The 15,291-nt window shown below is 32.9% G+C and overlaps 1 protein-coding gene across 7 annotated transcripts in view; it reads left to right on the forward strand.

Moving 5' to 3' along the window:
* Positions 1-15,291, forward strand: part of Fbxw7 (F-box and WD repeat domain containing 7) — a 106,308-nt gene that overhangs the window by 72,817 nt on the left and 18,200 nt on the right. For 6 of the 7 annotated variants that reach the window (XM_048333759.1, XM_048333762.1, XM_048333761.1 and 3 more), the window contains 2 exons: positions 11,463-11,545; positions 14,651-14,792. In XM_048333759.1, the coding sequence (XP_048189716.1) occupies positions 11,463-11,545; positions 14,651-14,792 (225 nt within the window). Of the gene's footprint in view, positions 1-8,182; positions 9,148-11,462; positions 11,546-14,650; positions 14,793-15,291 lie in introns of those variants that run through there. The other variant, XM_048333764.1, reaches the window with a different exon arrangement.

A 15,291-nucleotide genomic window follows, 5' to 3' on the forward strand; every position in this document is an offset into this window, starting at 1 on the left:
CCCCCCCCCCCCCCCGCCTTTTCCCAAACCAATTTTAATGGGTTAATTGTTCTATTTTCATAGATGCTATATACTTTGACCATATTTATCCTTTTTAATCTTTAACTTCCTTGTAGTTTTTTTTTTAAACTACCAGTATTTCTTGCTTTGTCTAGGAATTCTGTTTCATTTTCTATAAATTTGAGTGTAAGATGTGCCTATGTTCTATTACCTTACTTACACTTGTATGGCCCTGAGGAAGTTAAATTCTCTGTGCCTCTTATCATAAAATAGGAATAGTAGTAGCTTCTGCACAAGGTTGTTGTATGAGTTAATGTAATTACAACATTTGAAAGAAATGCCTGGTGTTACAGATTGTGTTTGCTGTCTACTTTATTTCCCTAAGAGAACATCTTTTTTTTTTTTTTTTTTTAAAGGGAGTTGCTTATTGAAACTTGAATAAAGTTTACAGCATTGTTGATACAGGGCCCTGAAAGAGCACTCAAATGAGTTGAAATAGTGTTTATTTTCTGTGTATCCTTTAGGTTTAAAAGGCTGCCGTGTGAATTTCCTGAAAATAGTTACTTCTTCCTCTTTCTGGCTTCCATGTATGCTCATTATGAATTGATATTGTCATTTACTAGTTGCATTTATTTGTTGTATTTCACTTGACTTATCTACCCTTTCCCCCCGAATTGGGAGTTTGTTCAGAATAGAGACTACCGCATCTTGCCTAATTTTACTGCTTTTTTTTTTCTTAGTGCTTGGATTTTACTAACCATGACTAAATACTTCTCAAATGTTGTACATCTAGATCCAAAAATTAATTTTAAAAAAAATTTGTTCTTAATCCCTAGTGCCTTTGTTTCATTATTTAGGAAATAGAGGATGAATATATAAACCTAGAGGATCTTTTGGATAAAACTAATAATAGTGTAATAGAATTTGGGGTTAGAAGCTCACAGTAAATTCTTCTTATATTACCTTTTCTTGTGCTACCTGTATTCAGTGACTTTCACAAAGTTAAAATCTTGGAAGTAATTACTATGCATTGATGGGAATAAATTACATCTTAGCCTTAACAGAATTGGTTTATGGCATTTGTATGATGAAGCCAGAGGAATTAAAATACCTTAGAAAATACCATTTTAATTTTAATCTTGGTGGTTCATGTTATGATCATGATCAACAGACATGTCTTCATATATTATCTCTTGAAAAACTAGTCCAAGTTTTTCTTAATATTCTATCTCTTGACAAAATAATTTCAAAGGAAAGGATTGAAATGAAAAAGAGTGTTTATATGTGTATGTATGTCTTTAAGAGCTAACCAAAATATGATTTTTAGGATTATACTAAAGTTCTATTTTATTTAACTAGTGTTGAATTTTTATTCTTGGGGTAGATTTTACTATTTCTTACTGGCCTTTTTTCATGGCGATTCTGAACATGTTTATGAGATTTAAATACTTATTTATCTAATGCTTTATATACTTAAATACTCACATACTTAAATCTCAAAAAGACTTATTCTATAGAAATGGTTCATAACATCATCTAGCATTTCTCAGTAGATGGCTATAAGCATTTGTGCAGACCCAGAGCAATTCTTAAGTCAGAATGTTCGTTTGTTTAGTAATAGTAATCATTCTGTCGTTACATACCACCCAAATGGTAGAAAACTTACAAGAACTCTGTCCTACAAAAAGGAATTTTTAGTTACATATCAAATACAACAGATTTCAAATTTAAACTTTTAGATACTTAGAGGTTTTGTGTATGTTTGTAAATATTTTAGTCATACTTAAAAAATTTATTAAAACTAATTTGTAAATTAAGATTTCTATTTCAAACATTTTATGAAAATAAAGTGTTCTTAACCATTAATCTTCTAAAAGTTCACTGCAAATTAAAGACTGTTATACCTCAGGAACATTTTAAAATTAATAGTTTTTTTGTTTTGAAACAGTATGTAGCACAGGCTGGTTTGGATTTACAGTCCTATTGCTTTCATCTCCCGAGTGCTAGGAGTATGTGCACACATCACTATGCACTGTGCAAATAAATAATTTTGAAAAGAATTCCATAGCAGGCAAAGTTAGGTCTAACACTATTCATGCCCCCCTCTCTTCCCCCCATTTCCAGCAACATTTTATTTGCCAAATCATTTGAGTCTTTGGAATCTACTGAAAAGGTAGAGGATCATGTAAGCATTATGTTAGTCATATTCTTCTTGACTTTTTTTCATAGCAAAGAATACAGTTGGCTAAATTATATGTAGAGTAATTGCTTTAAAATGTAAATTGATGTTTGTAAAATGAATATTTAGAATCTTCTTTTTCAACATAGTGGTGACATGATTACTGGGTTCTTACCTACTCCACAGCTATGTCAAATACTTGAATACTTAAAAAAGCGAGTAAGCTTACCCTAAAATAAGTAAAGAATTTGATTAAAGATTACTATAATGTACATTTCTTAGAAGAACTTGGTGTCATTCTTGTCCTACTAACCTAGAATAGATATTCAGTGTTTTCAAATAAGTTTCAAATTATAAATCAACGTATGTATAGTTGATTACCACGGTCTCTATTGCCTTTAACAGTTAGCACATAAGAGGTAGGTACTCAAAAGGTTAAATCTGTGTTTTGACATGTAAGAGAAAAAAAAGGGGGGAAATCTTTTATTAAGCCATTTAGATGACCACTGCTAACATTTTTTTTTACTATCTGTATCTTGGCTTTTTAAACTCCTTTTAATCTTTCAAATGGGCCATTATAGAATGTGAACGCATCCTTTTAGTTTGCAGTAGCCCTTCTAGTTCCATATGTGATAAACATTTTCTATAGATTCAAGATGTTCTTCTTAGAAGGAGGCTCTGAGTCTTGGGCTTGAAGACAGATTAGTAGGGGAGGGGAATGGTGGTGGAGCACAATGAAAGTTTTCCAAGAAAGCTATATATTTTTTAATGGCAAAAAACTTTGTGGCCACATATTGGTGGGAATCTATGAATTGTATCTCTGCCTGCTTACCTACTTCCACTGAGATAGACTGTCTTGAATCTTTGGAGAAGTATATTTAATAATATTTAACAATTCTTTCTTTATTCAAGAATACAACTTGCTTAGCTGTATGATTGCTGGTATGTGCGCCTGTTGAAGTAGAAAGACCTTTTATTAGTCAATGTTTGTAACTAAAATAAGAAGTCAGCATTCTTCATACCCACACAGTAAAAGTTCTTGCACAGAAAGACTCTCTGAGATCTTAAATGGACAGATGAGTCATGGCAGGAAGAAGCACTTTTGAAGAAGGCATTACTAATAAGCCAAATGACATTTTAATTCTAGTATTAAGTGTTTGAATTAGGAGAAAGAGCACCCCATAGGTTATCCTACAAAGACCCTTCCAAGACCAGTGGTGATGAGAAGTTGTATAGATGTTGTTATTCATCCTACAGTTTATCATGGCAACGTTCTACCTGTCCCCAGGTCCACAAGTGAGAATTCCTTCTTCCTCCTCAACACTTACTAAACTTACACTTCCATCTTTTAAACTCTCATGAAATCTTCATGGATTATTTAAATAATTTCTCCATTTTCTTAAGTATTCTACCCAATTTGACAATTCATGCTTAGGTTCTCTGTTGGTTTTTTGTCGTGCCAGCTAGGGGTGGAAAGTTATTGTACTTAGTGTATTCCAAAGCATTTTGTAGACATTGAGACATACATAATGGGCCATTTTCCCATATTTGCTACCTGCAAGAAAAACCAAAATATAGACCAAAATAATCTTTTCATGCAATGAACAATTAAGATTTCCCAGTAGTTTGTATGTATATTATCTACATAATGTAATACTTTTTTCATTCTTTACTTTTGTTTTCTATTTATTTGTTTGTTTGTTCGTTCATTTATTTATTTATTTATTTATTTGTTTGTTTATTTATTTATTTATTTATGTATTTATGTATTTATTTATTTATTGGCCAGTCCTGGGCTTTGGACTCAGGGCCTGAGCACTGTCCCTGGCTTCTTTTTGCTCAAGGCTAGCACTCTGCCACTTGAGCCACAGCGCCACTTCTGGCTATTTTCTATATATGTGGTGCTGGGGAATCAAACCCAGGGCTTCATGTATATGAGGCAAAGCACTCTTGCCACTAGGCCATATTCCCAGCCCTTGTTTTCTTTTTATGTCCACTTAGCCACTTCATGTCTAATAGAAATCAGAAAGATATACTGAACTTGGGAACTAGAGCATGCATAAGACCCTTAATTTTGTAAATTCTTAGTACTGTTGAGGATTTTATTGTGAGTTCTAAGTCAAAAGTATGTATAAATCACTTTCTTCTTAATTGACTATAAATTTAATAGAGGAAAAAGCCTTAAAATCATAGATTTACTCTGTGCCTGACACCTACTAGGAGCTCAGTAAATTGTTCATGAATGAGTCAGGAAACACCTTATCAGCCAATGCTGTCACCTACTTGCATCAGTGAATATGTAAATGCTGGACATACTATTTTAATTGATTGATAGAACAACTATAATAAAACAGGTTTATTAACTTGCTAGTTTTAGTCATAAGCCTTTGAATAAGAACTAACATCCCAGAAAGTTAATAACAGTGACAGTGAAATTTCAAAAAGATTCTTTTAGCCTCAACATGCTTGACATTCTTTTCTTAGATGTTGCATTTTGAATTGTCTCTAAATTCTGTGCTCAGGGCAAAATAGCTATCTGTAGGTGGTTTCCCATGACTTCCTAGATTAAAGTGTTGTTGTGAAAATAATAAAATCACTAACACAAAAATAGAAACACACCCTCTTGCTATTATAAAGTAGAAATGTATTTTTAACTATTAGCAAAGTAATGAAAACAGTAGTCCTAGTATCAATTTTAATAAAAATTTAAATACCACATATATCAAAAAGTGTAGTTTTCTTATACTTATCCAAATAACACAATGATTGGTGTTTCTTACTTGTATTGCCAAGTATTAAAAACTGACACTTGTTACATACTATTTTTCAGTATTCCCTATAAGTGAAATTAAGATGTGAACTTTTAAGGAATAGGTAACAGAGGAGAAAAATATACAAGAATAATGCCACTGAGCTGTAACAATAGAACCAGTAATAGTACTAGTAATGATAATAGAACAATAAGGGAATTGTATATGTATGACATGGAAGTAATTATCTGTCAAAGTAAGTAAAAGAACTAATTGTTTCCTTTGGGTTGACACCATGTTTATATTTCTGACCTCATTAACAAGATTTTAGGTTTTTCTCATTGTATATTGGGTTATATTTTTTTGTTTGTAATTATAACTTGCTCTTTTGACAAACTTTGATCTCAACTTTGTGCTCAGTAAGAGCCCCCTTTTACTAGCTCATGGATTTGCTCTGGGGGTAGTATATCATATTTTTGTGGTTTATTTTACTCAAGATTCTGCTGTCATACATTTTTACACAGTTGGCTCAGTGGCAGTTAAGATGAGAAAAACATTGGGTCTTAGGTGAACTGTATTTGAGGACTTCATTGTTGATCATTACCCTTGCTAGTAGATTTTCAATAGTGTTTACAGGTTGTTGTCGTCAACGTAAGAAATGATTATGTTTTTAATAGAATGGGGAGAAAGCATTGCCTGGCTGAAAATAACAAGAAAACTGAGTTGACCATTAATAAGAAAATATTTGGTACATTGAGGTATTCTAAAAATTGAGATGATGAATATCAATAGTTGACTAGATAACCCTTTCAAGGAACTTACGTAATTTTCTAGCATAAGATATATGTTATTGTTACTGTTGTACAGAGGATTTACTATTTCTTAAGTCAGGTAATGAGTACATTTCTTTCTGGACGAATGTTACCCCTTCTTTCACATTCCTCCAGTTTCCTCCTCCCATCCCTGTTCACAAGTTGCACCATTCATTCTCCACATAGAAAACACTTTAAAAAGTAACATTAATTATTGAATGACATGAGGTTTGAAATGTCTACCACAAGTGTAAGACAGGTAAATATGAATAAAAACACATTAACTTTTTTTTTTGGGGGGGGGGGCAGTCCTGGACCTTGGACTCAGGGCCTGTGCACTGTCCCTGGCTTCTTTTTGCTCAAGGCTAGCACTCTGCCACTTGAGCCCCAGCGCCACTTATGGCCATTTTCTGTATATGTGGTGCTGGGGAATTGAACCCAGGGCCTCATGTATACGAGGCAAGCACTCTTGCCACTAGGCCATGTTCCCAGCCCAAACACATGAACTTTTTAATAGCATATCACTAAAAACTTAGGAGTTTTTAAACTTTTAAACATCTGTAGTTTAATTAGCCAAGATTATTAGAAATAGGAATATGAGAATGCCTTCGTTAGCATTGTTAATGTATAGCGTTTTCTGATAATAGTAAAATGTATGACAATTTTCACTGATAGTATTTATGAGAGTGCTAAAAATCATTCTCAAATGGAAACCATTGTATATGAAGGTATTGTGGTAGTGTAAAAACTTAACATATTCTTTTTTTGTGTGTGTGTATATATATATTATTATTATTATTATTTTTTTTTTTTTTTGGCCAGTCCTGGGCGCATTGGACTCAGGGCCTGAGCACCATCCCTGGCTTCTTCCCGCTCAAGGCTAGCACTCTGCCACCTGAGCCACAGCGCCCCTCCTGGCCATTTTCCATATATGGGGTGCTGGGGAATCAAACTGAGAGCTTCATGTGTAGGAGGCAAGCATTCTTGCCACTAGGCCATATTCCCAGCCCCTGTATTTTTAAACTATTAAATATTTTACCTATTCAAAAATAAAACATAAATGTGCATGCTTACATATAAACAAATTTTTGTGGAAGAGAAATAGCATTAGTAAGAGGTAACCATGAACATATTCCTTTGAATATACAAAATTTCAGAATTTTCTTCTTTAACCTTCTAGGTTTTGAAAAAGTACTCTTTATGTTGGTTTCTGTTCTTAAATGAGTAGACATTGGAAAGGTCATTCAGCTAGAAAGAGGACAAGATTTCAGTTGAAGTCAGTGAATTTATGCTATTGTATTGTATGTATATATTGTATTCCACTTTTATGAAAATCTACTTATCACTGACAAATTCTAGAGGCGACTTCAGCCATTACAGTTCTTTCCTTCAGATGGCTTAGAACAGGGCTATTTGTTGTTCTTTCCTAAATCATGAGTGTTCTGACCCCTTTCATAATAAGGTTTTATTGGTCTATTTCTAGCAAGTAGGTTTTTTTTTTTTTTTGCTGAGAGTAATAGATTTCAATTTAAAAACACTTCCCTATGAAGTGAGCTAATTGATTATATTAAAAACTAACTTCTGCTGAGTTTGGTGTGTACATGTTGTTTCTGAGGGAAAAGTGTTTTAAGGACCATGTAGATTTTTAACAAAAGATAATAGTATCTCATTTCTAGGATGGAGCCAGGGATGTTTATCTTTATAAAAAGAATGTTATTGTCATTTTAAAGTAAGATATTACATTGGTTTTATATATTTTTTAACATTCTATTTATGCTTTTAATTCACTGAAATTTAAATGGCTATCTGCATATCATAGTAGTGTACATTTATGTTTTAAATTTAAAGCTATCTTATGCAATACTTAAAATCATTTTAGTCATTTACTCCCATTGCAAAAAGTATTAAAATGCATTGTCTATATAGTTTTTCTTTTTTTCTGAAGAAACTTTGTGAGGACTTCAACTGTAGGCACACAGTTTACTTGTAATAAAGAATGTTAATGGAGAGGGATAGAAGTTAATTAACTAGGCCCTTAATAATAGGCCTTTCTAGTCCAAGGAATCTTATAATTACATTGGAAACTAGTTGGGTAGCATGTTGCAAGATGAAATTTTTAGATTTGTGTGGTAGTCATTCTAGAAAAAAAACGCCTTCAGGCGATATTGGCACCTTTATTATTCTATTAAATGCCTTTTTAATGACAAGCAATGCATACCGTCAAAGTAATTTTGCAGATGCAAGTACAGTGCTTCCTGTTGACCCAAGATTAGCAAATAAGGACAAGGCCCCTCCTCCAAAAAGCGCATTGTTCCTTTGGACAAAATAGCCTTTCAGACAGACTTTATACATTTGTTTAGAATGTTTGTTAAATCTCCTGATTACTAAGAATTGATGAAGTCCATAGTATTTTCTTGAAAACTGAGTTTTGAAAGAATGAAATGGAAAAGCGTAGGGAATATTTTCATCAAGTTGTAATATAAGAGGACAATACAAGTTGAAATGGAACTTACTACATGTTTCTGCAAATACTCTATGTTCCAAATAGATTTACTTTATTGTCATTTTCCACAGAGTATTTAATTTTTCCTTTTTGATACTGCCATTTGGTACCATCCAAGCTACTTGAAGGATCTGACCAGACTGTGCCAGCACTACTGTGGGATGACAGTTAATAAAAATAGCATGCTTTGCCTCTTCCTTGGAAGGGGTGGCATAAAAATATATTTCATTTTCAAAATATTTCTGGAAGGAGTTATTTGTGGGAATGTTGCTTGCTCTTTAAGACTGTTAACAAATACAGATTTACAGAACACGAAAATAATCTGCTGAAAGTTTGGAAAGGGAGAGGGGCTGTGGTGTGGGGGCGGTCCTCTGCTGCCCACATCCTCCCTCTGCTGAGTGGGTTGTGTGCTTGCTTACGGGCTCCCTGGAGCGGATCACCATATAATTGATGTGCAGTCTGCATTGCTGAATCCTGGACTGCACCATTCTGTGTTCAAGGGAAGATGTAATCTGATCCTTCTGCTGCCGAGGGAGGAATCTGTTCAGTCAAGGCTTTGACAGGGCACCGTCTCCTCCAATAATCTTCTCGGTTCTCTCTCATTATTCCCTCGAGTTCTCCTCAGTCAGGCTGCATGTATGTATGTGCGTCCCGAGAAGCGGTTTGATACTGAGCTGCATTTGCCTTTACTGTGGAGTTTGGTTGCCGGTTCTGCTCCCTAATCTTCCTTTTCTGACGTGCCTGAGCATGTCCACATTAGAATCTGTGACATACCTACCTGAAAAAGGTTTATATTGTCAGAGACTGCCAAGCAGCCGGACACACGGGGGCACAGAACCACTGAAGGGGAAAAATACAGAAAATATGGGTTTCTACGGCACATTAAAAATGATTTTTTACAAAGTAAGTAATCTGTTTTCTCACTGTGCTGTGTGATTGTGTGTGTGCCTGCCTGGGAAGGAAAATCTGTATCATCAGAGATGGCTGCAGTATCCTCTAATTTTGGTGGGTGGCTGGATGTCTGGTATTCTGCTTTATTTCATTACTGTAAGCAAATGATGAAAAAGCATCATGAGCTGGGAAAAGCCTTAAATTTAAAATAAAATGTACATTTTAATCTGAGAATTTCTCATTAAAAATATAGTCAGACTTTAGAAACGTGGCTCCGTTAGATGCTGACCTGGAAATACACTCTCCTTAGTCGGCTTTTAGTGAACCATTTGCCTTCAATTTTTCTATACCTTATATGTTTCTTTTCTCATTACTTGACTCTTAACATGTAGGATTACTAGAATATTTGGGATTTATTTTTAATGAGGGATGATACTTCCCATGCCCCTAAAAAATTGCAGAATTAAATTTTGGTTATAGAAGGCAGTATTTTTCAATAAATAGTACAATATGTAAAAGAGTTCTATAGCATTCAGAAAGTGCTTTATTTTATAAAAAATTTAAATAAACCTTTTCTCAGTGGTTCCTTGGTATATATTTTGGGCATTTTCTAAAAATTCATTGAGGGGTTTCTAAGATGGAAATAAAGTTTTCCTTTACTGGCAAATGGCATTAACACCAATGTATTTACAGGATATCTAGAAGTTTTGAAAGCCAGTATTACAAACTTAATTAGAATGAACATCAAAGTTTCTTGTAACAGTTATGAAAATATTCTGTGAAAGTTATTAAAATATTGACTGACCTTCCTGATGTGTTCATTTACAAATATGATATAAATATATGTCTATGTATTTCTATAGCTTATATACATGGAAGCATGTGGCTACCTGCATGTTTTTACATTACGTTTTTAAATAAAACTAGAGAAAGAAAATAATGGCTTTTGGACCTAATCACTTTAAAACATTGTAATAAGTGCAGAAAGTTCTAAAGAAAAGAAAGCAGACAAGTTCCTTTTTTTTTTTTTTCAGTATTTCACAAACTAAGATATAAATTGTGGATAAGCTTGTACCCTCGCGTCCAGCTCTAGTGTCCTAAGTCATCCTTTATGGATAAGAAGGTTTTAAAAAATATCCTAAGTTGTCCTTTAATGGGTAAGAAGACTTTTCTTTCATGGGGATGGACGCAATCATTATCCAGTCTTAAAAAGATTTTGAGTCCTTTGGTTCTCTTTAGTATTCACATTGTATCATTCTGTTTTATGGTGTTCCCATGTGAAAGCAGTAGGCTGCTAAAAAATAGGGTTTTCAGCTACTATAAAAATGAAGATAGCTGTCTGTTTCCTGTAACTTGCAGTAAGACAGTAATTAATTAATGGGTACATATTTGAAATGGAAAAAGTTGAATCTTAACATCTTATTTTCTGGCTTTAAAATAAACGCATAGTCAGATGACCTCGATTAAACTGATAGTGAAACATGAAAACAAGTATTTCAGTATTGATAAAATATAATTCTTAATATATTAATAATGTAACACAGCATAATAAAACATGTTAAAATGTTATTTTGGGGATATCTTTAAAAGGACATAATTTAATTTCTTAGAATATTTTTGTTGGTTTAAGTTAGAATATTTGTCCTATGTAGAAGGTATACTCTGTTTTTATAGCAATTGATGACTTTTCCTTTCAGCTTTATTGTACCATCTCCAAATTTCTCTGTTGTGGTGGATTTACTCTTTTTAACTGCCCATATTAATTACTTTATTATGATTGTAATGAAGCTCTAAGATTATATACATTGCTGTCTTTATATAGTATAGTATGAGTGTTTTTACAATTCAGTTAGCTACTCCTTATTTCTGGTTTGGAAATTTTAAATTCTGTTTATCTTTTTTAAAACATGTTTTTAAAAGAAAAATGAAGAATAGTAAGGGATGGAGATTAGTAAGGAAGGCATGTTAAATATGGTTCTCTTCTATATGAACGAATGACTTTTTTAATATTGATTATTCAACTGGAAAACATAGGTATATTATTCCCAAGAATTATATATGATGAATATTAGTTTTTAAAACAAGAAATGCTGCCCTTCTGGACAAAATACCCCAGGGATAATCTACCTTCCCTAGACTGTTAAGAGTAAAACAATGTAGGACAAGTAAAAAAAAAAAAAAAGATAACATTCATTTTCTGTATTAATTACTTAGTTATTGTAATTACTTGAGAATTTAACACTTTTTAATAGGAAGAATCCTAACAAAAGACTTGATAGTTAAATAAGTGCCTTAAAAAACACTATCTTATTTTTTTTACTTTATAGATGAAAAGAAAGTTGGACCATGGTTCTGAGGTCCGCTCCTTTTCTTTGGGAAAGAAACCATGCAAAGTCTCAGAATATACAAGGTAATAATTATCATCATCTATTCTCCCAGAGTTGTCATGTCTTTTAGAGTTGATTCTGAAAGCATTTCTTTCCTCCTTTCATTCTTTTGCAGTAATGCTACTGATCATTTTGACTGTTTAACTTATTTTGAGATGACTGAAATTAGGATGTAACATCATTTACATGAGGGAAGAATGACTACCACTGTATTTTGTACTAACATACTGATGTAAGACACAAGCAAAAGTTCCTTTGTGGACCAAAATTTTTAAATGTTTTTAAGGAATTCCCAAAAAGTAAACTAAAATATGAGTATGAGCAAAAGTATCTTGTTACTATAGCAACAGCTATGATGGATATTTTTATGTATGCAGAATTGAAAGTATATTTATTTGTGAAGTAAATATCTCAAATACTAATTCTTATTTTGTGAAATTAATGTGTTAGAATTTACTTTTACTGGCTTGGTAGCTTTATGTTTTAACACATACATTTCTACAGCAGTAGAATAGTTTCCATAACAACTAAATACAATTGTAGTCTTGTTTCTTGCTTCAGTCCATCATTTTTGGATTTTGCATCAGTATAAAACTTTTCCCACTCTCACGCTAATTAGGCTAACTTAAGCACAATATCTATTCCCCAGCCAATTAAAAATGGCTTTGAATGTTACTTAGAATGCTATATTTAAAAAATTTAAATAACAAAAGTACCTTTTTGGTTCTTTTTTTTCTTTAACTGTCAATTCTTCAAGTAACTAATCAGAAGTTAGGAATAAAGACTTCATAGTTATATTTTTCCACAAAATATTTTGATTTAGTTATTTTTATTCTGTAGGTTGCAATGACATTAACATTGGTATGATTTAAAAAAAAATTATTACAGGTTACATAACACCTCTTTGCCCCAAACAGAGAAACAGTATGTTTTTCTTCAGTTATGGAAAAATGTTTTCAAATGGTTGCTTATAAACTTTAGACATCATTACTAGGATAATTTTACATACAAAAATCTGAAGAGATGACACAGACGATGAAGACAAAGCTCTTACTATTTAGGACCTGCTTTTTGTTGTGGTTCCCCCCCCCCCCCCCCCCACCTTATGTTAACTGTCTCCCTTCCTCTTAACTCTGCCTTTTGGCAATTTTGCTGTGTTTCAGCACATCACAGATGGGTGGAGGATAGAGAGAAGTAAAAACTAAACTTCATTTCTTCAGGCCTTGATAAAATATTTGAAGAGAATTTGAGTTTAATGTTAAAACTACCAATGCTAATTTTTAAATATTAACATTCCAGTCAACTATGTTATTTTGTTCTTATACTAATCAATATGACTGACTCCAGGAGAAAGATATTATGTTCAGTTTTTTTATGATAGCTTATAATTAATGAGTACTAGATTTTTATGAAGGAACACATTCAAGTAAAATTTGTTTTAGTTGCTTAGTTTTTATATTGAGAAAGTAACTAGTTTTTTTTTTAATATACCTTACTAAAACAAATTTAGACCCAATAGCAAATTGCTTCCTATTTCCTTTTGAAGATCTTGTCAGTTAGTAATGTATATATTCGATGTTTTGTTATATTTTTGACACATTTTTGGCAGGTAGGAACATGAAAATTTCATTAACATATTTTATTTTAAAGAAAAATGAATTTGAAAGGTTAGACTTGTTGAATATAAATATGAAATATATAAATGTTACCCAGTTTTAAATGGACATCTATGAAGATTTCCTATAAAATGGTGGTGGTTGAGGTTCATTTTAACAACAAAACAAAACAGGAATTAAAAATAGGAATTTGTTTCATTAGTAATTTACCGGATTTGATTGCCAGTTGATTCTCATTTATTATGATACAATTTATATGGGTTCTTTGGACTTTAAATACTTAGTAAATAGAGAACTATTTCACAAGTACAAATTTTGTTAACTAAACCTGCTCTTATTAGGTAATACCTTTAAAGCAATGATAATATTCACTAATACTTTAATTAGAGGAATTAGAAAGTATTGTAATTAATAGTCTATCTATTACTATATTCTTTCTACTGGTTGCCCTTGTTAGGACTAGACTATCTAGTTTTCATCATTTTATTATTTGAAAAATTGAATTTCGGGCTGGGAATATGGCCTAGTGGCAAGAGAGCTCGCCTCGTATACATGAAGCCCTGGGTTAATCTGATTCTCTAGCACCACGTATATAGAAAACGGCCAGAAGTGGCGCTGTGGCTCAAGTGGCAGAGTGCTAGCCTTGAGCAAAAAGAAGTCAGGGACAGTGCTCGGGCCCTGAGTCCAAGCCCCAGGACTGGCCAAAAAAAAAAAGAAAAGAAAAGAAAAATTTAATTTCTGGTTTGTTTGGCTTTTAATTTCTCAAAGCTTAAATCATTGATAAACATTTAGATGATCTTATTTAATTTTGCCTATAAGTTCCCTCTGCCTATTTTGAATAACTACATTTCTAATCGAGACTGATCTTGTCAAATGTCTAGACTAAACTAAAGAACAACAAAAGTTAAGACAGCAATAGGTAAATATTATACATTTGAAGCCATCTAGGGCAAGCTTCAGGAAGTAAGTATGCGACTAGTGATATCCAAAACATTTTTTTAATTTTGTTTCATCTGAGCTGTTGACAGCATTAGCAGTTTCATACTTTTTTAATATAGTAAAAATTTAGACTCCAGTTGTCTCACTGAAAACCAGTCATAGAACTGGGGCTTCCCTACCTGTTGTAAGAAGAAAAACTTTATTTCTTCATTTATTGGTAATTTCAGATTGAACTCAGGGTTTTTTGTTTATGCTAATTGTATGTGCTTAATACTAAGCCACACCTTTAGTCCTAGGGAAACAGGTTAACTTTATTTGTTTGTATCAACTACTTGATGTTTTGCTGTTGAGATTCTTTTCATTTGGTTTAACAGTTAGCTTTGTTGGATAGTAATAGGAGGGAGAAAACTCTTTAAGAATAGCAGAGTAGGTTTTTTGTGTACCCCTACTCTTGAGAATAATCAAATAAAAGGACTAATTGAAATATGCCAGATCATCATTCTTAATAAAAAAGAATTCATGATTCTTAATAAATATTTGTCTTTGCTTTTATTATTGTACTTCTTTTTGTAGTACCACTGGGCTTGTACCTTATTCAGCAACACCAACAACATTTGGGGACCTGAGAGCAGCCAATGGCCAAGGGCAACAACGACGCCGAATTACATCTGTCCAACCACCAACAGGCCTCCAGGAATGGCTGAAGATGTTTCAGGTGACATCTATAAACCCACTACTTGGAGTGTTGCACTTAATTGCTGCAAAAAATTGGGGATTATTCAGCCATAAAATAGAATGAAATATTGTTACTTACTATACCATAAATGAACCTTGGAAATACTGTGCTTAGTGAAAGAAGGAAGACCCAAAAGGGCACATGTTGGCTCTTTTCATTCTGTTCATGTGAAATGTCCAGAACAGGCAAATCCATAGAAATAAAGTAGATGGCTGGTTGCCAGGCACAGAAGGAAGGGATTGGAACTAACTGCTAATAGGTGTAGAGTTACTTACTTGTTGGGTGATAGGTTCTGAAACTGGATAATAGTGATGGCTACCCAGTATGATGGTTGTGCTGAGAACCACTGCAAGGTACACTTTAAAATGGTGGCTCTCCTATGACAAATATCTTCAACAAAATGCTATTAAGAATAAAACACATTTTAAGTGTAATTGTTAGGAAAGCCCAACTCTTTCATTTTGTATACATTTGTATT

This window comes from Perognathus longimembris, chromosome 24 (genome assembly GCF_023159225.1).
Source record: "Perognathus longimembris pacificus isolate PPM17 chromosome 24, ASM2315922v1, whole genome shotgun sequence".
NCBI lineage: Eukaryota > Metazoa > Chordata > Mammalia > Rodentia > Heteromyidae > Perognathus > Perognathus longimembris.